The 24,915-nt window shown below is 50.0% G+C and overlaps 1 protein-coding gene across 2 annotated transcripts in view; it reads right to left on the bottom strand.

The window, feature by feature from the left end:
• Positions 1 to 2,381: 2,381 nt before the first annotated feature.
• The window catches only part of neil3 (nei like DNA glycosylase 3), a 71,786-nt gene continuing 49,252 nt past the window's right edge, over positions 2,382 to 24,915 (bottom strand). The window contains exons 7-10 of one of the 2 annotated variants that reach the window (XM_033018756.1): positions 14,236 to 14,405; positions 12,135 to 12,600; positions 10,583 to 10,757; positions 2,382 to 3,497 (exon numbers count right to left, since the gene is read on the bottom strand). In XM_033018756.1, the coding sequence (XP_032874647.1) occupies positions 3,315 to 3,497; positions 10,583 to 10,757; positions 12,135 to 12,600; positions 14,236 to 14,405 (994 nt within the window). In that variant the 3' untranslated portion in view covers positions 2,382 to 3,314. The remainder of the gene's footprint in view (positions 3,498 to 10,582; positions 10,758 to 12,134; positions 12,601 to 14,235; positions 14,406 to 24,915) is intronic. The other variant, XM_033018757.1, reaches the window with a different exon arrangement.

The following is a 24,915-nucleotide window of genomic DNA, read 5'->3' as shown; positions in this document are numbered from 1 at the left end:
TCAAGAGAGAGTTAACTTGGGCTAACGGAATCAAGGTACATGGGGAAAAAGCAGGAACTGGGTACTGATTTTGGATGATCAGCCATGATCGTATTGAATGGTGGTGCTGGCTCGAAGTGCCGAAAGGCCTACTCCTGAACCTATTTTCAATGTTTCTACCATGTCTGATACAAAGTTCTGTAGCCTGAAATACTGTGGTCATCAAAAGTCAGGTAGTTGGTGATCCAGGGCACCAATGGAGCATCTACCCGCATCTTCGACAGTTTGCTCCCTAGCAGTGCAGGCCGGATGGTGGTAAAAACTCTGGAGAAAAGAGCTCTCTAAAAAAACATGACTCACAGTGCTTCCCAGCTTATCCAGGTGAGAATAAGAACAATGGAACAGGTGGATGATGGCACCCTCAACCCCCATCTTTGTTTGGTAAGGGAACTGCAGGGGGTTCAGGTTTCAATATACCCGTAAATCCTCTCCTGACCAATATACAATGCCCTTACTATTAAGGAAACATATCTTAACCTTAGTTGTGTTTATTTATAGACACAACATGGAAATAGGCCCTTTGGCCCACGAGCCCACACCGACCACTGATCCCATTCACACTAGTCCTATGTTATTCCACTTTCTTATCCACTCCCTACACATTAGGGGCAACTTACAAAGGCCAATTAACCTACAAACCTGCACGTATTTGGAATGTGAGAGGAAACTAGAGCAACCAGAGGAAATCAATGTGATCACAGAGAGAATATGCGAACACCAGACAGAAAACACCCGAGGTCAGGATTGAAACCGGGTCCCTGATGCTGTGAGGCAGCAACTGTACCAACTATGCCACCTTCCACTTGTGTTGCTCCTTTCAGGGGTCTGTGGACATAGACCACATGCCTTCTGTGCATTAATGCTTTTCATGCTCTTGCCATTAACTGCATACTTCCCCCTTACATTTACCCTCGCATAGTGCAACATCTCAGTCTTGTTCGCTTTAAACTCCATGCCATCCACATGGTCTGCAACTCCATCAATGTTGGTTTCGGCCCGAAACATTGCCTATTTCCTTCGTCCATAGATGCTGCTGCACCCGCTGAGTTTCTACAGCACTTTTGTCTACCTTTCTCATCTGTAAACTTACTAATCAACCCTATTACATTAATGACTAAGCCAAATATATATATACCTCACAAACAGAAGTCCCAGCACAGATCTCAGTGGAACTCTGCTGGTCACAGACCTCCAGCCACCACACCACGCTGTCTTCTATGAGTTAGCCAGTTCTAAATCCAAATAACCATGTCAGGAAGATAGACACAAAAAACTGGAGTAATTCAACGGGATGAAGGTTTCGAAGTCTTTTTTATGTGGCGGAGGTGGGGAGGGGGGGGGAAGGAGGAAACGTTTCCCAGTCACTTCCTGGTCGGAGATGTGTCTTTTCTCCGAGTCACATCTTCGACCCCACCCCCGCGGCCTACTATCTGGATTGGCGCGGCCTTTCGTGCGGAGACCGGCCAGAGCTTCTGCAGCGGCGCAGCACTGAATTACCATCGCGGAGCGGGCGATGCCTTACTAGGGATCGCCGTGTTGAAGCTCCGGAGTGTCGGGCCTGCTGCTTTAACATCGTGGAGCTGTGGTTTGCAGAGCTTCTTGCCGCGGGCGGTGCTGACTTTAACATTGTGGCGTCCTGATGATCCGTCAGTGTTGAATCTCCGCCCAGCTCGGCCTGTGGACTTCGGAAGCCGCAGTAAGAAGTGGCCGATTCGGATACTCCAAGCCGCTGAGTGTGTTCTTCCGTTCCGACATTGGAGTTTTGATCATCTCGGCAAGAGGGCCTGAACATCGGGCTGCCGTAGTGGCGACTGCGGAGGGCTCAAAGGCAGCGACCACGGGTGAACAAAGAGGAAGATGGCTGAAATTTATTGTCTTCCCTCACAGTGGGAAACGTTGATTCTGCTGTGTGGGGATGTTCATGTTAAACTCTATCGTGTATTGTGTTCTTTTTATTTGTATGGCTGTATGGTAACTCAAATCTCACTGTGACTGGTGAAATGTTTCCAAGTCAGGATCAAGTACATTTTGGTGAGAAATCTGGCGGTAGTATTATCTCCATACCATTTTCCACGCTTGTCGGAAATCCCCACATATCGTCTATAAAAACTCTTTTTAGACAACAGAATTCTTTGGGACTAGTTCTGTACTTGGAAGTATTATTAATCTGAATTATGGAACTGAAAATGGGATATTAAATGGACAATCGAGAGTTCACAAGATTGACAAAACTGGTAATAATATAGGTGCAGGGAAAATTTACATAAAAATATGCAGGTGCTCATCTCATGATATTTAAAAAAAATGTTTCTCATAAAGTTAATAAGCATTGCAGTAGGACATTAAAACAAATAGTTTCCCAATTTATTGATAGTTACTTGCAATAGACAAAGAAAAAAGTGACAAAACTATAAACAATAGATTTCGAAATACATAATGTAACAGTGATAGAAAAGCTTATAATAATAGCTTTGAGGAATTCATAATATATTGAATAAAGACTTTTCATAAAACAATACAAGCGCGATTTAATAAAACATTTGGCACAAATACATATGGTCCAACTGCTTTGAACAGAGTCACCGATAGCAACTGTCAACTTTGAATGCAGCTTAAGGCTCTTGCAACGGGCGTTGTGATGCCAATTTCTACTGATTCAATTTACCATCACCATCTTTTAGGTTGAATCTTGCATTCAGCAACTTAACAGAAAAACGACAAGTAAACTTTTTATCAGGTATTTCACTCATCCGCACTTCAGTTTCACATTTTGCCTTCCAACCATCAGGCAGACTGTAACTAAAACTAAATTGTTGTATCAGTGTCTGCTGTGGGATAAAGAAAAAAGGAATTGCAGATGCAAAAAAAAAAAGACAACGTGCTGAAGTAACTCAGGGAAGACACAAAGTGCTGGAGTAACTCAGCGGGTCAGGCAGCATTCCCGGAAAACATGGACAGGTGACGTTTTGGGTCGGTACCCTTCTTCAGACCCCGAAATGTCACCTATCCATGTTCTTCAGAGCTGCTGCTTGACCCGCTGAGTTACTCTAGCACATTGCGTCTAATAGTATGGATTAGTTGTGGTTACCAAGCAAGGAGTCCCAATGTTGTAATTCAATCTGCAGGTTTGGGGGAAAACATAATCTTAATACAGGAGATGTTTTAATATATATATATATATATATACATCCAAAGCTATCACTGATGTATCACTGGTCCAGCAGTGCTCGTGTCAGTGAATCAATTCTTTAATTCTCTTTACCTCAGCAGTTGTTTCAGCAGCCGGCAGGGATCTTAAATCCAGGTCCATTCTCTGCCCACAGAAAGAAATCACACTGTTTGTTCATTCCTCGCGAGCAAACGTAAAAGTTGCGTCCGTTATTGGGACCGAGTTTCAGCACGGTCCTCATGATACATCGCGTTCCATGATTGCAGATCGGAAAATGTAAATCAGCCCACTAGGGGAACAAATATGCATGTAAGGCACTAATAGCATCATATCCACAAAAGTACATGATGAATGCTCTCCGAACATGGCTATGAGCCATTTATTTATTTATTTATCCATCAGTCTATTGGGAATGGGTCAAAGGGAAACCTTTTAAAAATAATTGGTCACCTTCTTTGTTGAACTTTTAATTTAAGATCTCAGAAAAAAGTTATGAATATGTGATATGGCCATGCAATCTAAAGGTGGACAAAAATATTTATTTCTCCTGCATAATTAAAATTATTAATCCCCTCATCTTATTAGAAATCTTTTGATTTACAAACCTATTATATACATGTGTAACTGAGCTGAACAAATCCAATTATAAATAGCTAAAATAGTTCTCCAAACAATATACTGCAATCTATTATTTAATCAAATTCATTACCAAACAAAAAAATAGCAATGACTGTAATTTCAAAGCTATTTTAAACTATTGGATCTGTCAAGGCGCAGCTGATGTTTTAAGCAAATTGTGCATAAAATCTGGTGGGAAATGGGCTGCGGGAAGTTTGAAATATTGCAGTTATACACTTTCAGATTTTTGGACGGTATTGCCCTCTTCAGGCCATTTGGTATAACGCTATTTACTATCAAAAGCTTATGTTCTGCACAAAATTATTTTTTAACGTGTGTTTTGTCCATCAATATTTGCCTGATTAGATCTTAAATTGATAATGAAAAAATCATAACAATATTTTGGATTTCTTTGAGAATTATGAGAAAATTGATGCCCAGCATACCTCAAAGCCACCACCACTCCATCTAACTGTCACAATCTAATCCCAAACTGAGAATGGAGACACAAGGAACTGCAGAAGCTGAAATCAGGAGCAAAACACAAGGCAGTATCTGTGGTGGGAACAAAGAGATGACGTTCCTAGTCGGGAGCTTCCTTCAAATTCCCCTCCCTTGCAAAGGCTAAAGCTATGGGAGCTGACAACATCCAAGCAAAAAGCTTTGCTTTGTATGCTAATCCAATCAAACCAGAAGGAAGTGGTGGACACAGCCACGGGTACTGACTTCCCCAGCATTGAAGGGATCTGCAGGAGGTGCTCCCTCAAGAGTCAAGAGTCAAGTCAAGAGAGTTTATTGTCATTTGTCCCTGATCGGACAATGAAATTCTTGCTTTGCTTCAGCACAACAGGACATAGTAGGCATTGACTACAAATCAGATCAGTGTGTTCATATACCATTATATACGTAAATACACACATGAATAAATAAACTGATGAAGTGCAAATAACAGATAATGGGCTATTAATGTTCAGAGTTTTGTCCGAGCCAAGTTTAATAGCCTGATGGCTGTGGGGAAGCAGCTATTCCTGAACCTGGTCATTGCAGTCTTCAGGCTCCTGTACCTTCTACCTGAAGGTAGCAGGGAGATGAGTGTGTGGCCAGGATGGTGTGGGTCCTTGATGATACCGGCAGCCTTTTTGAGGCAGCGATTGTGATAGATCCCCTCGATGGTAGGGAGGTCAGAGCCGATGATGGACTGTGCAGTGTTTACTACTTTTTGTAGTCTTTTCCTCTCCAGGGTGCTCAAGTAGCCGAACCAAGCCACGATGCAACCGGTCAGCATGCTCTCTACTGTGCACCTGTAGAAGTTAAAGAGAGTCCTCCTTGACAAACCAACTCTCCGTAATCTTCTCAGGAAGGAAGTAGAGGCGCTGATGTGCTTTCTTAATGATTGCATCAGTGTTCTCGGACCAGGAAAGATCTTCAGAGATGTGCACGACCAGGAATTTGAAGCTCTTGACCCTTTCAACCATCGACCCGTTGATATAAATGGGACTGTGGGTCCCCACCCTACTCCTTCCAAAGTCCACAATCAGTTCCTTGGTTTTGCTGGTGTAGAGGGCCAGGTTATTGCGCTGGCTCCATATGGACAGTCGCTCGATCTCTCTTCTATTCTCTGACTCATCCCCATCAGTGATACTTCCCACAACAGTGGTGTCGTGAGCGAACTTGATGATGGGGTTCGCTCTATGACCGGCTACGCAGTCATGAGTATAGAGTGAGAACAGCAGGGGGCTGAGCACGCAGCCTTGAGATGCTCCAGTGCTGATTGTTATCGAGTCTGACACATTTCAACCAATACGAACAGACTGTGGTCTGTGAATGAGGAAGTCGAGGATCCAATTGTCGAGGGATGCGCAGAGACCCAGTTCTGCGAGTTTGGTAACCAGCTTGGCGGGGATGATTGTGTTAAATGCCGAGCTGTAATTAATGAATAGCAGCCTGACATATAAGTTTTTGTTGTCCAACTGGTCCAGAGCGAAGTGGAGGGCCAGCGAGATCGCATCCACCGTTGATTTGTTGTGGCGGTAAGCGAACTGCAATGGGTCCAGGGTTTTGTTGAGGTAGGAGTTAATTTGCGCCATGATCAACCTCTCAAAGCACTTCATCACCACAGGCGTTATTGCCACTGGTTGATAGTCATTGAGGCACGTCACCTTACTCATATTGGGTACTGGTATAATTGATGCCCTTTTGAAGCAGGTAGGAACCTCGGACCTCAGAAGTGAGAGGTTGAAAATGTCCGTTAAAAACTCCAGCCAGTTGGTCGGCACAGGTTTTTAGAACACGACCAGGTATACCATCAGGTCCAGGTGCTTTTTGATGGTTCACCCCTCTGAAGGATTTCCTGATGTCGGCCTCTGAGACTGAGACTGAAATACCATCACATCTCGACCAGTCACTCTTGTCAGTGTGTATGCCCCGACACTGTCCTCCACATCAGACACAAAGGACGAGTTCTACGAGAACCTCGCATCCATCATCAGCAGCATCCCCAGCAAGGAGGAACTTGTTCTCCTGGACGACTTTAATGCCAGAGTGGGCGCAGACCACGGATCATGGTCTTCCTGCCCTGGGCAATTTGGTGTGGGCAAAATGAATGATAACGGACAGCGACTGCTTGAGCTGTGCACTTATCATTACCCTTGCATCGCCAACTCGTACTTCCAGACAAAGCCCCAGGACAAGGTTTCCTGGAGACACCCACGCTCAAAGCATTGACATCAACTGGATCTGATCCTAGTCAGACATGCTGCCATCAAGAATAAAACATAGAAAATAGGTGCAGGAGTAGGCCATTCGGCCCTTCGAGCCTGCACCAGAATGTTCTCCACACACGTTCCTACCACAGTGCGGACTGCGACACATGCCACTCCTTGGTGTGTTACAAGATCAGGCTGCAGCCAAATAGGTTTTACCGTACCAAGAAGCAGGGGAACCCTTGCATCGATGTCAGCAAGATGCCCCGTCCAGATCTCGTGTAACAGTCTGCAGAGGCTTTTGAGAGAGAACTTGGCACCTCGTGTCCTGGAGACTGCACCAGAGAAGTGGGAAATTCTGCGGGACACCATGCCGTGGCTAGCTTTGTCAAGAAGACCTCGAAGACGCACGTCCAGTTTGAGGACAAGTCGACCGAGATGACTCCTATCATCGAAGCCAAGCGCGCCGATCTAGCCGAGTACAAGCGGTCAGCTAACGGGGAGAACCTGCAGATTCTCAGGGCTGCCAGGAGCAAGGGTCAGCAGACTGCCAGGCGTTGTGCCAATGACTACTGGACACAGCTTAGTGAGGACATCCACACGGCCGCCATAACAGGGTACATCAGGGGAATGTATGATGGCATTAAGAAGGCATTAGGACCAGTCCAGAGCAAGACAGCCACCCTCAAATCCTCCACTAGGGAAGTAATCACAGACGAATGCCAGCAGATGGAGAGATGGGTGGAACACTACTCTGACCCCTACTCGAGAGAGAACACTGTGTCCCCCTCAGCCCTTGATGCCATTGAATGCTTGCCTACCATGGATGAGTTAGACACAGAGCCGACGGTAGAAGAGCTCAGCAAGGTCATTGACAGCCTGGTCTCAGGCAGGGCCCCAGGCAGCGACGGGATTCCACCTGACCTGATCAAGCATTGCAAGACTACCTTACTGCTTCCTTTGTATGAAGTCCTATGCTGGCAAGAAGGAGCTGTGCCACAATCATTACCCTTTACAAGAAGGGAATTAGGAGCAACACTAGCAAGTTTGCGGATGACACAAAGCTCGGTGGCAGTGTGAACTGTGAAGAGGATGTTAGGAGGTTGCAGGGTGACCTGGACAGGTTGAGTGAGTGGGCAGATGCGTGGCAGATGCAGTATAATATAGATAAATGTGAGGTTATCCACTTTGGCGGCAAAAACAAGGAGGCAGATTATTATCTCAATGGGGTTAGGTTAGGTAAGGGGGAGGTACAGGGAGACCTGGGTGTCCTTGTACACCGGTCACTGAAAGTTGGCATGCAGGTACAGCAGGCAGTGAAGAAAGCTAATGGAATGTTGGCCTTCATAACAAGAGGATTTCAGTATAGGAGTAAAGAGGTTCTTCTGCAGTTGTATAGGGCTCCGGTGAGACCACATCTGGAGTATTGTGTACAGTTTTGGTCTCCTAATTTGAGGAAGGACATCCTTGTGATTGAGGTAGTGCAGCGTAGGTTCACGAGATTGATCCCTGGCATGGCGGGACTGTCATATGAGGAAAGATTGAAAAAACTAGGCTTGTATTCACTGGAGTTTAGAAGGATGAGGGGATACTTATAGAAACATATAAAATTATAAAAGGACTGGACAAGCTAGATGCAGGAAAAATGTTCCCAATGTTGGGCGAGTCCAGAACCAGGGGCCACAGTCTTAGAATAAAGGGGAGACCGAGGTGAGAAAAAAAGTTTTCACCCAGAGAGTTGTGAATTTATGGAATTCCCTGCCACAGAGGGCAGTGGAGGCCAAATCACTGGATGGATTTAAGAGAGAGTTAGATACTCTAGGGGCTTGTGGAGTCAAGGGATATGGGGAGAAGGCAGGCACGGGTTATTGATCGGGGACGATCAGCCATGATCACAATGAATGGCGGTGCTGGCTCGAAGGGCCGAATGGCCTCCTCCTGCACCTATTTTCTATGTAACACGGGCGAGAGAAGCGACTACAACTACAGAGGCATCTCCCTCCTCAACATCGTCGGCACGGTCTTTGCTCGGGTCATCTTGATCCGCCTGCAGAAGCTGGCAGAACGAGTCTACCCAGAGTCACAGTGTGGTTTCCGAGCTGGAAGGTCAACAGTAGACATGGTCTTCTCCCTTCGCCAGCTCCAGGAGAAGTGCAGAGAACAGCGGATGCCCCTGTATGGTGCTTTCATTGACCTCACCAAGGCGTTCGACCTCGTCAGCAGAGATGGCCTACTTAAGGCTCTGCCAAAGATCGGCTGCCCACCAAAACTGCAGAGAGTGATAGAATCCTTCCACATTGTAGATTGGTTATTGCATGTGAACCAATCATAGTAGAAATAGCATCACTAACCCCACCTTACTGCATGATTCATACTAATACCCATTTCCTATACTGGTCAGTCTTGGAAGCGGTAAAGATGAACTAACAACCTGCTGTACCGCTATACTATGATTAAAGATGATCTTGAACTCCAAATTGTACAGTCTGCTTATTTACACACATCAACACAAAGTGGACAGTGCAGCTCAGTGGCAGCTTCTCCGAGCCCTTCGACATCCGCAGTGGTGTCAAACAAGGCTGCGTCCTCGCTCCCACTCTCTTTGGGATTTTCTTTGCTCTGCTGCTGAAACATGCCTTCGGCACTGCAACAGAGGGGATCTACCTGCGTACTAGATCAGATGGCAGGCTCTTCAACCTCACCCGCCACAGATAAAGCCAAAAGTACGTGAAGCTCTCATCAGAGACATGTTGTTTGCCGATGACGCTGCAGTTGCCTATTGCCCAGAGTAGGGGAATCGAGGACGAGAGGACTTAGGTTCAAGGTGAAGGGGAAAAGATTTAATAGGAACACCACCAGCAGATTATCTCCAAGTCACATACAATTAGAAACATAGAAAATAGGTGCAGGTGTCGTCCATTCGGCCCTTCAAGCCAGCACCGCCATTCAATATGATCATGGCTGATCATCCAAAATCAGTACCCCGTTCTTGCTTTCTCCCCATATTCCTTGATTCAGTTAGCCCAAAGAGCTATATCTCACTCTTGAAAACATCCAATGAATTGGCCTTCAATGCCTTCTGTGGCAGAGATTCACAACTCTGGGTGAAAAGGTTTTTCCTCATCTCAGTCCTAAATGGCCTACCCCTTATTCCTAAACTGTGACCCCTGGTTCTGGACTTCACACTGTATCACTCTATGACCTCTGGTCCTAGACTCTCCCACTAATGGAAACATCATCTCCACATCCACTCTATTCAAACCTTTCAGTATCAGGTAAATTTCAACGAGGTCCCCCCCTCATTGATGGGCCGAATGGCCTAATTCTGCTCTTATCACTTATGAACCATCCTGAAGTTGGAAATATATTGCTGGGCCAAATATATTGTTGTTGAGTCTACATCCTGGAACTTCATTCCCAACACTACGGGAGTACTTTCACCATAACAACTGCAACATTGCAAGATGATGATGCATCAGCACCTTGTCAAGGAATTTCAGGTACAGGCACTAAATCATGGGTTTATAGCCAACATACAGATCCTGAAAATGAATATGTTTAAAAATAAACAAGATTCTGCTATGCAAAGAACATATCCATTTTTCTGATTGTCACTGTGGAAAGCATTTTGTCCTCCATCTAATTAATCACTGTGAAATAAAATGTACACTCAGGAACTGCAGATGCCAGAATCCTGCATAGAACACAAGGCAGTATCTCTGGAGGACATGGATAGGTGACATTTTGAAAAGAACCTTAGCCAGAACGTCACCTATCCATGTCCTTCATAGATGCTGCCTGGACCGCTGAGTAACTACAGCACTTTGTGTTCTAGACAAAGGCAAGACTAGCAGTTGGAAACAACAAGATATGCGAGGAGTTTTGACTCGGCACACATTACAAAAGCACAAGGATGCTGATGTGAATAGTGACAGCACATTTAACACCAACTGTTGCATAAGCAGTATTTTTACGGCACTCAAGTTACTGAACTGCTGCATCACTTCCATGGTGTCAGGTCATTTGGATTCCTTGAGTAGACTAATACACTCACCTGAAAATAGTCGCACTGATGATCCCGTGGCAGGGAGCAAGTGTAGAATTGCCTCCCTTTATTGTCACCCTCTTTTCTGACTACTCTCAGTTCACAGGGACGACTGTGTTTTTTGCAGTGTGGAGTTTCAGGGCTTGCAGCTGGGCCTTTACCCTCATTCACATTATCAGAGCCCCTGGAAACACAATCATATTTTGTACATCAATTCACTTGTTAATCAAAACCACAGAATTAAGAATCTCTGCCCTTGTACATTCACAATGCCCGCTGACTTCAGAACTGAAGGTAAGAAATATCACCAACCTGTGGCCTAATTATAAACAGTTCCCAATCCACGGACCTGCTTTCTTTCTGTCAATTCTACGTCTCCTCAATGCATCTATTAGTAGATCTAATTTCCATTTCACGCCATGGTTGAGTCCTTTCTTGCAACTTATTTTTGTGCCGGGCAGGAATGTTTCATTGTTATAATTCACATTTACATTCTTTAAATATTATCCAATGTTATCCATTTAGTAAAGTTCTCCAATCTATCGTGGGCAACCTCGAGTTTAGGATTATTATCAGCACATGTACTGAGGTACTGAAAAGCTTCTGAAAATCCATCTGATCAGCTAACACTGTACATATATACAATCTAGCCTGTTTCATGTATAATAGGTAGAGCAAAGGAGAAAGAGTTCAGAATATAGTTCTCTGCATTGCAGTGGACCAGTTCATGCACAATCAGTACCCCGTTCTTGCTTTCTCCCCATATCCCTTGATTCTGTTAGCCCTAAGAGATAAGTCTAAATCTCTCTTGAAAACATCCAGTGAATTGGCCTCCACTGCCTTCTGTGGCAGAGAATTCCACAGATTCACAACTCTCTGGGTGAAAATGTTTTTCATCATCTCAGTCCTAGATGGCTTACCCCATATTCTTACACTGTGACTCCTGGTTCTGGACTCCACTTTGTATCACTCTATGACCTCTAGTCCTAGACTCTCCCACTAATGGAAACATCCTCTCCCCATCCACTCTATCCAAGCCTGTCACTATTCGGTCAATTTCAACGCGGTCCCCCCTCACTCTTCTAAATTGTGCAAATTTTATCATTATAGAAAAAAAATTTGCTTGCTATTGATTTAAGTTATGGAGAGGTACACAAAGATCAACTAAGCAGTTTGCTGATTAAGCATAGACAATTAATTAAAATTCCACAAAACTACCAGTGTGAAATATGGATGAGAATGGGATGGCATATGGATGAGAAGGGAATGGAGGGTTATGGTATGAGTGCAGGCAGGTGGGACTAAGGGAAAAAAGTTGTTCGGCACGGACTTGTAGGGCCGAGATGGCCTGTTTCCGTGCTGTAATTGTTATATGGTTATATGGTTATAAATGGAGAATGCAATGATGCACCAGGCACAATATTACCTGGAACGAGCAAGGAGCAGTTATGAAAGGATGGGCAGAATTTCCCTATAGAAAATTCATAATATATTCAGTGTTGTTACATGTGTTCGAAGCAGTTAACTTAAATACAGATACTGCCAAGAGGTTTTCACGTACCTGAGGTTTAACTTTAAACATTTAGATTTATCGGCATGCCTGAAGTCAGAAACTGCAGAATTTGTGCTGAAATGATGGTCCTTCTTCATTCTTTTGGGAGGCTGACAAAATGAACGGTCGGTATAACTAGATGACGTTGAATTGCCAGTCGCCTGATTGGCAAATTTATTACAACTACTTTTTATCTGATGGTTTGAATTCAACGTATTTGCAGAGCAATTCTCAACCACGGCTAGAAATGTAGGATTCCCATCTGGTGATAACGTGTTCCCTTTCACTTCATTTCCTGCAGAGGAACAGGACGCAGGACTCTTCTGGGAGCTCCTTAGTGATGTCAGGACCAGTGTCGTCACACCAAACGCTGCTCTGCGATTGAGCTTCAATTCCACGAGGGGTTTACCAAAGTTGTTACATTGGTACTTTATGAGATTCGTATCAAAACCAAACTTCTGAGGTGATGCTGTCTCTAAAAATAAAAACAGTTAATATGACTCATCATAAATCATTTGCAGAATCACTAAAAAGAGAGATATTGTTGTTAGATGAGATATTCAAGTTTAACATCGTAGGAATATTAAAAGATTCCTACTTGATCTGAAACTTAAATTTTCTTATGGAAGTGGAAGTAGAACTTGTGGAAGTGAAATGGTTTTAACTGATTTACCTACTAAGCCATCGACCGAAATTCATTGTATACCTAAGCTCACTAAACTTTCTGCTTTGCTCAGCTTAGTGATACAGCATGGAAACAGGCCCTTCAGCCTCAAGCCGACCATCGATCACCCGTTCACACTAGTTCTGTTATCCCACTTTCTCATCCACTCCCTACACACTAGGGTCAATTTAAAGAGGGCAGATTAACCTGCAGACCTGCACATCTTTGGGTTGTCGCAGGAAACCACAGAGCCCGGAGAAAACCCATGCGGTCACAGGGAGACCATGCTCATAGACAGCACCCGAGGTCAGGATTGAGCCCGGATCTCTGGTGCTGTGAGGCAGTGACACTGTGAGGCCCAAGCTGTACAATAAAACATTTATGGTAGAAATCATTTGCAAGTGAAAAAATATTTATTTTCTGAACAATTTGCAGAGACAAAAGTTAAAAACTGTCATATCTATAAACAACCATGTAATGCGTGCAAGAATGAAATTGTCACTTACAATTCACTCCCTATATAAATAGTGCAACATAAAAGCCCATATGAAAGCTATAATTGAAAGTAAAGTTTGCATGAAATTTCTCACAATGTTGAACATTGCATTTGTAACAGTAATACACCTCTTGAAAAAGACATGGGACGTGAAGACATTAAATGAAATGTCAGAATCAGAATTTTGCAACATACGAGGCATTTCACTGGCCAGGTCAGTCATACAATTAAAAGCAACAGACTCAAAAACACACTTTAACATGAACATCCATCACAGTGACTCCTACACATTCCTCACTGTGATGGAAGGCAAAATAAATTTCAAGTCCTTCCCTTGTGTTCTTCCTCGGTCGTGGGCCTCGAGCCCTCTATTGACGGGATGGTCTTGACTCCCGTATCCGGCGGCGTTCGGGCCCTCCGTGTTGAGGCGATACGCTCCCGCATCGGAGGGTTGTCAGCTCTCCTGCACTGGTCGAACCTTCTGCGGCTCCCAACTAGTCTCTCCCAAGACTGCGAGCCCTTGATGGTAGTCCACGGTGGTCACAGTGGGAGTGATCCCAGGCAAGGGATCCGCTCCAATGTTAAGTCCGCTCAACGCGGTGGGGCTCACGACAGTCCGAGGCGGCTCCCAGTTCTAGCGATGGTCGGCCGCAGAGCCCGGAGAATGTGATCCGAGAATTGATCACATCTCCGGGAAGGTAAGAACTTGAAAAAAAGTTTCCCCGATCCCCCCCCCCACCTAAAAACAAACCGAAGAACATAAAAACAAATTTTAACAGGCGCTAAAAATAACAGAAAAATGAACAGACTGCCGGTGGGGCTGGCCATCTCCCCGGTGCCCTCCAGTTATAGACAAAAACAGTTATAGACCAGTTTTAGACAACTATATACAAGTTAAATCAATAATAAATAGGTATGACTAAAATAGGGCCCATTATAAACGCACTTACTGGCAGGCCTCTGTGTTAAACAGGCATCACATGACTTGGCTGCTGGTGCATTGATTAGCGTACAAAGCTGACACGTCCATTCTTCCTCTTCTTGTTTGGCAATGGTATCAGTAGACTGACCTGGAGAGTTCTGTGCCCAAGTGACCAGGCTATTCCCTTGAGGGAAATTACTGTTCAGAAACAAAATTTGTTTAGGCTTATTATTGTCACGTGTAGCAAGGTGCAGTGAAAAGCTCAGCTCTGCATGTTATCCAATCAGATTAGATAATACTAGACATAAATACAATCAAGTCAAACTTAAATACAACAGTAGAGCAAAGGGGGAAGATACAGAGTGCAGAATATAGTTCTCAGCATTGTAGTGCATCAGTTCCAGAGACAAAGACCAATGACCGCAATGGGGTAGAGGTGAAATGGACAGTAGCCCAGCCTGATAGCAGAGGGAAAGAAGCTATTCCCGAGTCTGGCGGTGCACACTTTCTTCTGTATCTCCTGCCTGACGAGAGCAGGGAGATGAAGGAATAACCAGGATGGAAAAGGTCTTTGATAACGTTGTCTGCCTTCCCGATGGAGAGTGAAGGATAGATTGAGTTAATGGTGGGAAATCTGGTCAGTGTGATGGACTGGCTGCATTTACAACTCTGCAATGTGTTGTGATCTTGGACAGAGTTGTTTCCAAACCAAGCAATGATGGTACCTGAAAGTATGTGCGCAAATTGGAGGAGCACCTCATATTTCGCTAGGGTAGTTTGCACCCCAACGGCATGAACATTGACTTCTCTAATTTTAGATAGTCCTTGCTTTCTCCCTCCTTCCCAGTTCTCCCACAAGTCCTACTGTCTTCGCCTACTTCTTTCCTTCTCTCCATAGATGCTGCCGCACCCAATGAGTTTCTCCAGCAAGTTTTGTCTACCTTAGTATGTTTTCTATATTCCTTGGTGATTCGGACTATCTTTGATCAAAATTTGCTGGCTTAACCTTGCGCTAAACGTTATTCCCTTACCATGTAGCTATACACTGTAATGGCTCAATTGGAATCATGTATTGTCTTTCTCCTGACTGGTTAGCACTGGGGAACAAGGAAATGGCAGATGAGTTGAACAGGTACTTTGGATCCGTCTTCACTGAGGACACAAACAATCTTCCTGATATAGCAGTGGCCAGAGGATCTGGGGTGACAGAGGAACTGAAGGAAATCCACATTAGGCAGGAAATGGTGTTGGATAGGCTGATGGGGCTGAAGGCAGATAAATCCCCAGGGCCTGATGATCTGCATCCTAGGGTACTTAAGGAAGTGGCTCTAGAAATCGTGGATGTATTGGTGATAATTTTCCAATGATGTATAGACTCAGGATCAGTTCCTGTGGATTGGAGGGTAGCTAATGTTATCCCACTTTTTAAGAAAGGCAGGAGAGAGAAAACAGGGAATTATAGACCAGTTAGCCTGGCATCGGTGGTGGGGAAGATGTTGGAGTCAATTATAAAAGATGAGATAGACGAACACTTGATTGGCAGTAACAGGATGGGTCCGAGTCAGCATGGATTTACGAAGGGGAAATCATGCTTGACTAATCTTCTGGAATTTTTTGAGGATGTAACTAGGAAAATGGACAAGGGAGAGGCAGTGGATGTAGTGTACCCAGACTTTCAGAAAGCATTTGATAAGGTCACACATAGGGGATTAGTGGGCAAAAGTAGGGCACATGGTATTGGGGGTAGAGTGCTGACATGGATAGAAAAGTGGTTGGCAGACAGGAAACAAAGAGCAGGGATTAACGGGTCCCTTTCAGAATGACAGGCAGTGACTAGTGGGGTACCGCAAGGCTCGGTGCTGGGACCGCAGCTATTTACAATATACATCAATGATTTGGATGGAGGGATTCAATGTAACATTAGCAAATTTGCAGATGACACAAAGTGGTATGGCAGTGTGAACACAAACTGGGTGGAAGTGTGAACTGTGAGGAGGATGCTATGAGAATGCAGGGCGACTTGGACAGGTTGGGGGAGTGGGCAGATGCATGGCAGATGAAGTTTAATGCGGAAAAATTTGAGGTTATCCACTTTGGTAGCAAAAACAGGAAGGCAGATTACAATGAAATGGGGAAAGGGAAATTGAGAAAATGGGAAGTACAATGGGATCTGGGGGCTCCTTGTACATCAGTCTATGAAAGTAAGCATGCAGGTACAGCAGGCAGCGAAGAAAGCGAATGGCATGTTGGCCTTTATAACAAGAGGAATCGAATATAGGAGCAAAGAGGTCCTTCTGCAGTTGTACAGAGCCCTAGTGAAACCACACCTGGAATATTGTGTGCAGTTTTGGTCCCCTAATTTGAGGAAGGACATTCTTGCTATTGAGGGAGTGCAGCGTAAGTTAACAAGGTTAATTTCCGGGATGAAGGGACTGTCATATGCTGAGAGAATGGAGCAGCTGGGCTTGTACACTCTGGTGTTTAGAAGGATGAGAGGTTATCTCAATGAAACATATAAGATAGTTAAGGGCTTGGACACGCTAGAGGCAGGAAACATGTTCCCGATGTTGGGGGAGTCCAGAACCAGGGGCCACAGTTTAAGAATAAGGAGTAAGCCATTTAGAACGGAGACGACGAAACACTTTTTCTCACAGTGGTGAGTCTAGAATTCTCTGCCAGAGGGCGGTGGAGGCAGGTTCTCTGGATGCCTTCAAGAGAGAGCAAGATAGGGCCCTTAAAAATTGCAGAGTCAGAGGATATGGGGAGAAGGCAGGAACGGGGTACTGATTTGGGATGATCAGCCATGATCACATTGAACGGCGGTGCTGGCTCGGGGCGAATGGCCTACTCCTGCACTTACTGTCTATTGTCTATTGCAACAAGTTTTTTACTGTACCTCGGTACACGTGACAATAAACTAAACTGAACAATAGTGTATGTGTAGGTACACAAAAATGCTGGAGAAACTCAACAGGTGCAGCAGCATCTAGGGAGCAAAGGAAATAGGCAACGTTTCGGGCCAAAACCCTTCTTGAGACTGGAGTTAGCCGGCCAGGCGTTACCCGTGAGGGAATGGACCAGGAGCCGCCACAGGCCAGGGCTCCCCCCAACAGGAAGGAACAGCAGATGCAGCCTTCCCTGTAAAACGCCAAATAATTCCGGGAATGCCGAGGCAAGAGGGTGAGAGAGAGGGAGTGAGAGAGCAAGAGAGAGGGAGAGAGAGACGAGACAGGGAGCGGGAGAGAGAGCGCGCGAGAGAGAGGGAGAGAGCAAAGACAGAGAGCCACAGCGAGAGAGGGAGAGAGCAAGGGATAGAGAGGCGAGGGAGGGAGAGAGCGAGGCAGAGAGCGAGGGAGAGAGAAAGAACGAGAGACAGAGGGACTTCAGCCCCCCTACCCCAAGCACCGTGGCAAACCAACGCCCACAAAAACAATCATCCAGATCTTGAAACCCAAAACACCAATAGATTTAATCTGTTACAATCTCCAGAGGTACAGCATGACCCTCCCCATTCCTGCATTTTCCAAGCAGCAAGATCCCAAGTCAACCCCACCTCGCCACCACCCGTCCATTGGTGAGTGGCATGCCAACGAAACAGGAAGTTGTGCCGATCCCGGCCGCTCCCAACTATCTGCTGCACCTGGGCCGGTACAGCGATGACTCATTGTTACAATTATCTATGGTCAATTTTTCATTGTTAAATACGGACTTTAAAAAAATCTGTATTTAATACAAAATCGCACATCTTATCGCATTTCCATATAAAATCCGGAAAATCTGTACTACTTGGCAGCTCTGCAAGAAGGATTGAAGCAGGCCTCTGAACATAAAATTTGCCAACGAAGTAATACAGGCAAACCAATTAAGGTACCCTCAGTGGTGACGCCAATGCCACTACAACCGTTTGAATGCATACAGATTGGTCAAAAGCCGCAAAACCCCAATGCCAGCCTCGAAACCCCAAAGCCTGCCACGAAACGCCAACGCCAGCCGCTAACCCCCAACGCCAGTCGCTAAATCCCAACGCAGGCCGCTAAACGCCAACGTCAGCCGCTAAACGCCAACGGCAGTCGCGAAACGCCAATGCCAGCCGCAAAACGCCAGCGGCAAAACGCCAATCGATAAAAACACCTACGGCAGCCACTCAACCCCAACGCCAGCCACTAATCCCCAACGCAAGCCGCTAAACCCCAACGGCAGCCTCGAAACCTCAATGGCAGCCTCGAAACCCCAACGCCAGCTGCGAAGCTCCAACGCCAGCCGCGAAGCCCCAGCCTCAAAAACCCAACGGCAGCCGCTAAAACCCGCTAGCCTCAAAACCCCAACGCCAGCCGCTAAACCCCAACGGCAGCCGCTAAACCCCAACGGCAGCCGCTAAACCCCAACGGCAGCCCCGGAGCCCCACCAGCCCCAGAGCTCCAATGCCAGCCGCGAAGCCCCAACGCCAGCCTCGTAGCCCCAACGCCAGCCGCGAAGCCCCAACGCCAGCCGCGAAGCCCCAACGCCAGCCGCGAAGCCCCAACGCCAGCCGCGAAGCACCATCGCCAGCCGCCAACTCCCAACGCCAGCCTCCAACTCCCAACGCCAGCCGCCAACTCCCAACGCCAGCCGCCAACTCCCAACGCCAACCGCCAACTCCCAACGCCAGCCGCCAACTCCCAACGCCAGCCGCCAACTCCCAACGCCAGGCGCCTACTCCCAACGCCAGCCGCCACCCAACGCCAGCCGCCAACTCCCAACGCCAGCCGCTAACTTCCAACGCCAGCCGCTAACTCCGAACACCAGCTGCTAAACCCCTACGCCATATGATAACTCCCAACGCCAGCCGCCACCTCCCAACGCCAGCCGCCAACTCCCAACGCCAGCCGCTAACTTCCAACGCCAGCCGCTAACTCCCAATGCCAGCCGCTAACTCCCAACGCCAGCCGCTAACTTCCAACGCCAGCCGCTAACTCCGAACACCAGCTGCTAAACCCCTACGCCATATGATAAAAACCCCAACAGCAGCCGCTCAACCCCAACACCTGCAGCTAAACCCAACGGCAGCCGCTAAAACCCGCTAGCCTCAAAACCCCAACGGCAGCCGCTAAACCCCAACGGCAGCCCCGGAACCCGAATGCCAGCCCCAGAGCCCCAACGCCAGTCGCAAATCCCCAACGCCACCTGCGAAGCCCCAATGCCAGCTGCGAAGCCCCAACGCCAGCCGCGAAGCACCATCGCCAGCCGCAAACTCCCAACGCCAGCCGCTAAACCCCTATGCCAGACGATAAAAATGCCAACGGCAGCCGCTCAACCCCAACACCCGCAGCTAAACCCCAACACCTGCAGCTAAACCCCAACAACGGCAGCAGCTGAACCCCAACGCCAGCAGCTGAACCCCAACGCCAGCCGCTGAACCCCAACGCCAGCCGCTGAACCCCAACCCCTGCAGCCGCTCAACCCCAACCTCTGCAACCGCTCAACCCCAACGCCAGCCGCTCAACCCCAACACCTGCAGCTAAACCCCAACACCTGCAGCTAAACCCCAACGCCAGCACCAAAATCCCAACGACTGCAACCGCTCAACCCCAACGCCAGCCGCTGAACCCCTACGCCATACGATAAAAACCCCAACGGCAGCCGCTCAATCCCAACGCCTGCAACCGCTCAACCCCAACGCCAGCCGCTCAACCCCAACGCCTGCAGCTAAACCCCAACGCCTGCAGCTAAACCCCAACACCTGCAGCTAAACCCCAACACCTGCAGCTAAACCCCAACGGCAGCCGCTCAATCCCAACGCCTGCAACCGCTCAACCCCAACGCCAGCCGCTGAACCCCAACGCCAGCCGCTGAACCCCAACGCCAGCCGCTGAACCCCAACGCCAGCCGCTGAACCCCAACGCCAGCCGCTGAACCCCAACGCCAGCCGCTGAACCCCAACGCCAGCCGCTAAACCCCAACGACATCCTCGAAACCCCAACGCCAGCCACTGAATCCCAACGACAGCCTCAAAACCCCAACGCCAGCCGCTGAACCCCAACGCCAATCGCTGAACCCCAATGCCAGCCGCTGAGGCCCAACGCCAGCCGCTGAGGCCCAATGCCAGCCGCTGAAGCCCAACGCCAGCCGCTCAACCCCAACGCCAGCCTAGAAACCGCGCCAGCCTAGAAACCGCAACGCCAGCCTAGAAACCGCAACGCAAGCCTAGAAACCGCAACGCCAGCCGCTCAACCCCAACGTCAGCCGCTCAACCACTACGCCATACGATAAAAACCCAAACGGCAGCCGCTCAACCCCAACACCTGCAGCCAAACCCAACGGCAGCCGCTAAAACCCGCTAGCCTCAAAACCCCAACGGCAGCCGCTAAACCCCAACGGCAGCCCCGGAACCCGAATGCCAGCCCCAGAGCTCCAACGCCAGTCGCAAATCCCCAACGCCACCCGCGAAGCCCCAACGCAAGCCGCTCAACCCCAACGCCAGCCGCTCAACACCAACGCCAGCCGCTCAACCCCAACACCTGCCGCTAAACCCCAAAACCTGCAGCTAAACCCCAACGGCAGAATCGAAACCCCAACGGCAGAATCGAAACCCCAACGGTAGAATCGAAACCCCAACAGCAGCCGCACACCCCCTACGGCAGCCGCTCAACCCCAACGGCAGCCGCTCAAACCCAACGGCAGCCGCTGAACCCCAACGGCAGCCGCTCAACCCCAACGGCAGCCGCTCAACCCCAACGGCAGCCGCTCAACCCCAACGGCAGCAGCTCAACCCCAACGGCAGCAGCTGAACCCCAACACCTGCAGCTGAACCCCAACACCTGCAGCTGAACCCCAACGGCAGAATCGAAACCCCATCGGCAGCCACTCAACCCCAACGCCAGCCGCTCAACCCCAACGCCAGCCACTCAACCCCAACACCAGCCTAGAAACCGCAACGCCAGCCTAGAAACCGCAACGCCAGCCTAGAAACCGCAACGCAAGCCTAGAAACCGCAACGCCAGCCGCTCAACCCCAACGCCAGCCGCTCAACCCCAACGCCAGCCACTCAACCCCAACGCCAGCCGCTCAACCCCAACCACTGCAACCGCTCAACCCCAACGCCAGCCGCTCAACCCCAACGCCTGCAGCTAAACCCCAACACCTGCAGCTAAACCCCAACGCCAGCCGCTGAACCCCAACGCCAGCCGCTGAACCCCAACGCCAGCCGCTGAACCCCAACTCCAGCCGCTGAACCCCTACGCCATACGATAAAAACCCCAACGGCAGCCACTCAACCCCAACACCTGCAGCTAAACCCCAACACCTGCAGCTAAAACCCAACGCCAGCCGCTGAACCCCAACGCCAGCCGCTGAACCCCAACGCCAGCCGCTGAACCCCAACGCCAGCCGCTGAACCCCTACGCCATACGATAAAAACCCAAACAGCAGCCGCTCAACCCCAACACCTGCAGCTAAACCCAACGGGAGCCGCTAAAACCCGCTAGCCTCAAAACCCCAACGGCAGCCCCGGAACCCGAATGCCAGCCCCAGAGCCCCAACGCCAGTCGCAAATCCCCAACGCCACCTGCGAAGCCCCAATGCCAGCTGCGAAGCCCCAACGCCAGCCGCGAAGCACCATCGCCAGCCGCAAACTCCCAACGCCAGCCGCTAAACCCCCTATGCCAGACGATAAAAACACCAACGGCAGCCGCTCAACCCCAACACCCGCAGCTAAACCCCAACAACGCCAGCAGCTGAACCCCAACGCCAGCCGCTGAACCCCAACGCCAGCCGCTGAAACCCAACGGCAGCCGCTGAACCCCAACGGCAGCCGCAGAACCCCAACGCCAGCCGCTGAACCCCAAACGGCAGCTGCTCAACCCCAACACCTGCAGCCGCTCAACCCCAACCCCTGCAGCCGCTCAAACCCAACCCCTGCAGCCGCTCAACCCCAACCCCTGCAGCCGCTCAACCCCAACCCCTGCAACCGCTCAACTCCAACGCCAGCCGCTCAACCCCAATGCCTGCAGCTAAACCCCAACGCCTGCAGCTAAACCCCAACACCTGCAGCTAAACCCCAACACCTGCAGCTAAACCCCAACGGCAGAATCGAAACCCCAACGCCGGCCTCTGAACCCCAACGCCAGCCGCTGAACCCCAACGGCAGCCTCGAAACCCCAACGCCAGCCGCTGAACCCCAACGGCAGCCTCAAAACCCCAATGGCAGCCTCGAAACCCCAACGGCAGCCTCGAAACCCCAACGGCAGCCTCGGAACCATAATGCCAGCCGCTGAAACCCAACGCCAGCCGCTGAAGCCCAACGCCAGCCCCAAAACCCCAACGACAGCCCCGAAACCCCAACGCCAGCCGTTAAACGACAACGCCAGCCGCTGAACCCCAACGCCAGCCGCTGAACCCCAACGGCAGCCGCTGAACCACAACGCCAGCCGCTGAACACCAACGCCAGCCGCTGAACCCCAACGACATCCTCGAAAACCCAACGCCAACCACTGAATCCCAACGACAGCCTCAAAACCCCAACGCCATACGATAAAAACGCCAACGGCAGCCGCTCAACCCCAACACCTGCAGCCAAACCCAACGGCAGCGGCTAAAACCCGCTAGCCTCAAGACCCCAACGGCAGCCGCTAAACCCCAACGGCAGCCCCGGAACCCGAATGCCAGCCCCAGAGCTCCAACGCCAGTCGCAAATCCCCAACGCCACCCGCGAAGCCCCAACGCCAGCTGCGAAGCCGCAACGCCAGCCGCGAAGCACCATCGCCAGCCGCTAACTCCCAACGCCAGCCGCTAAACCCCTATGCCAGACGATAAAAACCCCAACGGCAGCCGCTCAACCGCAACGCCAGCCGCTCAACCCCAACGCCAGCCGCTCAACACCAACGCCAGCCGCTCAACCCCAACACCTGCCGCTAAACCCCAACACCTGCAGCTAAACCCCGGCGGCACAATCGAAACCCCAATGGTAGAATCGAAACCCCAACGGCAGCCGCTCACCCCCAACGGCAGCCGCTCAACCCCAACGGCAGCCGCTCAAACCCAACGGCAGCCGCTCAACCCCAACGGCAGCCGCTCAACCCCAACGGCAGCCGCTCAACCCCAACGGCAGCCGCTCAACCCCAACGCCAGCCGCTCAACCCCAACGCCAGCCGCTCAACCCCAACCCCTGCAGCCGCTCAACCCCAACCCCTGCAACCGCTCAACCCCAGCGCCAGCCGCTCAACCCCAACGCCTGCAGCTAAACCCCAACACCTGCAGCTAAACCCCAACGCCAGCCGCTGAACCCCAACGCCAGCCGCTGAACCCCAACGCCAGCCGCTGAACCCCAACTCCAGCCGCTGAACCCCTACGCCATACGATAAAAAACCCAACGGCAGCCACTCAACCCCAACACCTGCAGCTAAACCCCAACACCTGCAGCTAAACCCCAACGCCAGCCGCTGAACCCCAACGCCAGCCGCTGAACCCCAACGCCAGCCGCTGAACCCCTACGCCATACGATAAAAACCCCAACGGCAGCCGCTCAACCCCAACACCTGCAGCTAAACCCAACGGCAGCCGCTAAAACCCGCTAGCCTCAAAACCCCAACGGCAGCCGCAAAACCCCAACGGCAGCCCCGGAACCCGAATGCCAGCCCCAGAGCCCCAACGCCAGTTGCAAATCCCCAACGCCACCTGCGAAGCCCCAATGCCAGCTGCGAAGCCCCAACGCCAGCCGCGAAGCACCATCGCCAGCCGCAAACTCCCAACGCCGGCCGCTAAACCCCTATGCCAGACGATAAAAACCCAACGGCAGCCGCTCAACCCCAACACCTGCAGCTAAACCCCAACAACGCCAGCAGCTGAACCCCAACACCTGCAGCCGCTCAACCCCAACCCCTGCAGCCGCTCAACCCCAACCCCTGCAGCCGCTCAACCCCAACTCCTGCAACCGCTCAACCCCAACGCCAGCCGCTCAACTCCAATGCCTGCAGCTAAACCCCAACGCCTGCAGCTAAACCCCAACACCTGCAGCTAAACCTCAACACCTGCAGCTAAACCCCAACGGCAGAATCGAAACCCCAACGCCGGCCTCTGAACCCCAACGCCAGCCGCTGAACCCCAACGGCAGCCTCGAAACCCCAACGCCAGCCGCTGGACCCCAACGGCAGCCTCGAAACCCCAATGGCAGCCTCGAAACCCCAACGGCAGCCTCGAAACCCCAACGGCAGCCTCGGAACCATAACGCCAGCCGCTGAAGCCCAACGCCAGCCCCAAAACCCCAACGACAGCCCCGAAACCCCAACGCCAGCCGTTAAACGACAACGCTAGCCGCTGAACCCCAACGCCAGCCGCTGACCCCCAATGCCAGCCGCTGAACCCCAACGTCAGCCGCTGAACCCCAACGCCAGCCGCTGAACCCCAACTCCAGCCGCTGAACCCCTACGCCATACGATAAAAAAACCAACGGCAGCCACTCAACCCCAACACCTGCAGCTAAACCCCAACACCTGCAGCTAAAACCCAACGCCAGACGCTGAACCCCAACGCCAGCCGCTGAACCCCAACGCCAGCCGCTGAACCCCTACGCCATACAATAAAAACCCCAACGACAGCCCCGAAACCCCAACGCCAGCCGTTAAACGACAACGCCAGCCGCTGAACCCCAACGCCAGCCGCTGAACCCCAATGCCAGCCGCTGAACCCCAACGACATCCTCGAAACCCCAACGCCAACCACTGAATCCCAACGA

The sequence above is a fragment of the Amblyraja radiata genome, chromosome 3 (assembly GCF_010909765.2).
Source record: "Amblyraja radiata isolate CabotCenter1 chromosome 3, sAmbRad1.1.pri, whole genome shotgun sequence".
In the NCBI taxonomy this organism is placed as follows: Eukaryota; Metazoa; Chordata; class Chondrichthyes; order Rajiformes; family Rajidae; genus Amblyraja; species Amblyraja radiata.
Note: the sequence above shows the minus strand (reverse complement) of the source record. Positions and strands in the feature narration are given on the sequence as shown.